Below are 3,096 nucleotides of genomic sequence, written 5' to 3' on the forward strand. Positions count from 1 at the left end.
AAACTCCCAACCTCCTTTCACCCACCCAAACCCTGACCCTCAACGCCACCACCAAAAACTCACTCACCTCTCACCAAAAAAAAAGCCCCCATCAATGAAGAAGCTCTACACTGCGCAAGGGCCGCCAGGAGGGTCCACCCCTCCCGCTCCCTGCCCCCCCGCGCTTCCCCTCCTCTCCTCTCTCCCCACCGCCCTCCTCGCTCTCGCCTCCACCCTCTCCCCTCAAGAGCAAGAAGTCCTCTCTTACCTCCTCGACTCCGAGAAGCTCAAAGAGAAGCAACCCAAAAGCAAGAGCAAGAAGAATAAGGGCAAGGTTGATGTTAATTACAACCATGCCCCTGACCTCGGCTGCTCCTGCTTTGGATGCTACAAGAGCTTCTGGGCTCGTTGGGATGCCTCGCCCCATGCCCCCTAACCTTGGTTGCTCCTGCTTTGGATGCTACAAGAGCTTCTGGGCTCGTTGGGATGCCTCGCCCAACCGCCACGTCATCCACCTCATCCTCGATGCCTTTGAAGAGACCCTTGAATCGAAGGAGGCCAACAGGAAGAAGAAGAGGGGGTTGAAGAGCAAAAAGATCGATTTTGATGAGGTTTTGGCGAAAGAGATGAGTGCCCATGAGGAGAAAGTTGATGATGACGGCCATGATGACGGGTACGGGCATGTTGGTAATGATGATGGTGGCGGTGGTGATGATGGTGGGTATGATGGTGATGATGGGGATGGGGATGGGGATGATGATGAGGAGGAGGATGAAGAGGGGAAGAGCTCGGTTAGGAGGTTTGTGAGTTGGGTATTTGGGATGAACAATTAGAAAATTAGATTAAAAAAATAAAGGTTAGTTTTTTATTTTGCTACTTGTTTTTTTTTTATCCTCTCCTGCTTTGTATGATATTTTTTCCCCTCTGGGAAATTTTCTGGGCAAGTGTAGACTTTTTTGGTTCATGTAAACAAGGAAAAGAAAACGAGGAAATGGAAAGAAAAAAAAAAGCTTAAAAATTTCTGTGTATTTTAGTTGGATTTTGTGTAGCTAATTTGTCTTTGTAGTCCTTATTTAGACTTGTTTTTATTTGTTCTTCTAGCTTAAATTGATTATATTTATTAATATTTCTTAAAGATATATCCAACAATGTTCATTGGTATTCACAAGAAAAATGCAACTTTCATGAAAAAGAATAAATCTTTTTTGGCTTTTTAGCAAAATGGTCTCTTTCCGTTTCTTTTAGCCGAAGAATATAAGTTGAATAAAACGGTTGATTTTATTTTTTCTGAAAATCATCCATTAGCTGTTGGTAATTTTCTAGGATTTATTTTGTGCTGGTAATTTCTTTTTCAGTATGAACAGTGATAACTTGTGTACTACTTAGAAAAAGGGATATTTTCTTGTAATGAAAAGAGAAATTATGGATTGATGAAGCTCATTATATATCCAGTAATACAAGAGTAATATAATTCATAAAGTAAACTTATTATTTTCTTTTCAGTGTAACTTTTGAGACTTTCAATCCCCAGATTACAAAAAGAGATGCCTTGTTAAATTATTATTATGGTCATTAGTGCCAAAGTGACTAGTTTGTTGTATCGTAATTTGCCATTTAGTTTATATGAACTATGTTCATAGGAGCATAAATTCGTCCCAAGTATTTGTCGGGTAGTGATCAACCGAAAATTATTTCGGTATTAATTCATGTTATTTTTAGAATATGGATTTGTCATTTACTTTAGGATTTAACTATATATAACTGTATTTATGTGAACTATGTAGTTTCAAATTTTACGTTTATTTCAATTTATTGTTTAGATTCATTCAACTTGCTAAGAGGTCGGGTGTTGGTAACCTAGGGATGATAAACATTATGTATGGATCACGGCATCCGTAATGATTTAGAATTATTAGTTTAGACCAAATTCAAATCAATCTATAACAAATACATAATTTTTTAACTACCCAAGAAGTCGGATTATTGCCAACATTTGTTATCTGAATTCAAAATGTGTTCATGGGGCCGTTAGATCCTGCTAACCTACGGATGATCTTCTTGAGGGAACAACCAAATTCAAGATTATTGCGCATGATAACTTATCATTATTACTTCAAACCAAATTCAAGATTAATTAATAATAAATTACAATTTGTAAATCGGACCCATGTCTAACACCTTAAGATTTTGACTGTTTCAAATATTTATTTTGAGGTGTGTTTAGCTTCTTATAAAGTGTAAGTGATATCTTTCATCTCATCTAAATAGCATCATAAAATGATTAAACAAACTTGCCTCAAAATATAAAAATAAATTAAATGAAAACATTCTTTCTTTATTGAAGGAGACACCAACCGAGCTATTTATTAACATAATGAAGTTTATAATAGCTTGTCTCCAATGGCATTGATACTACCCCCACTCTCTCTCTCTCTCTCTCTCTCCTCCGTTATTGTGTCCTAACTTTTTATAACAAATTTGAACAGCAAAAAGGAAAAATTGTTTTTTTTAGAAAGATGTGAGCACAGTGAGCATTAAGCACAAGGCCGAGAGAGGATTGGCTGCATCGATAGTGTCAAAAGAGAGGTGACAGCCTTTTCCCAGTTCCAAGACTCAAAAGCACCGTCCTTGGGGGAGTGGTGTTTTTTTTTAGTAGGTATTTCCTTAGCTCTTAAGCTTTGAAATTTCATAATTAGAAACTAATCCAAGTCATAGATTGATTTTGCTAAATTCGGTGCATGCGCTTATTTGGGAAACTCTTGTGATGTTATCGGAGTTTATAACCTGAATCTGAAAATATCACAGTAACCAAACCAGTCCAGCTTGTATGTTCTATTTTTAGGGGCAATTTGTCTAAAAAAAATTGGGAAATCAAAGATAGGAAATCAAAGAATAGGAAAACTTGTATTACGGTTGTTTGGTTGGCTAAAAAAAGAATAGGAAATCAAAGTGAGCTTGTATGTTCTATTTCCTATAATAAGTTCTTTTCTTGTGTTTGGTTTATTCTTAAAAATAAGAAAATAGATGAGATGAGATGAGATGAGTTGTCATTATATTATTGGATGATGTGACATACACTTAGGGAAATCAATTTCCTTTGTTTTTTTGAGAAAATGA

The 3,096-nt window shown here is 36.6% G+C and overlaps 1 protein-coding gene across 1 annotated transcript; it reads left to right on the plus strand.

Annotated features, from left to right (window-relative positions):
• Positions 203 to 1,027, plus strand: LOC109843591 (transcription elongation factor SPT5-like). Its single transcript, XM_020412533.1, has one exon. The coding sequence runs from the start codon at positions 318 to 320 to the stop codon at positions 810 to 812; it is 495 nt and encodes a 164-aa protein (XP_020268122.1). The 5' UTR covers positions 203 to 317; the 3' UTR covers positions 813 to 1,027.

The sequence above is a fragment of the Asparagus officinalis genome, chromosome 5 (assembly GCF_001876935.1).
Source record: "Asparagus officinalis chromosome 5, Aspof.V1, whole genome shotgun sequence".
NCBI classification, from domain to species: domain Eukaryota; kingdom Viridiplantae; phylum Streptophyta; class Magnoliopsida; order Asparagales; family Asparagaceae; genus Asparagus; species Asparagus officinalis.

Bases quoted from the DNA above. Each gene is read 5' to 3' on its own strand.
- LOC109843591 (XM_020412533.1), top strand. From the start codon at position 318: ATGTTAATTACAACCATGCCCCTGACCTCGGCTGCTCCTGCTTTGGAT.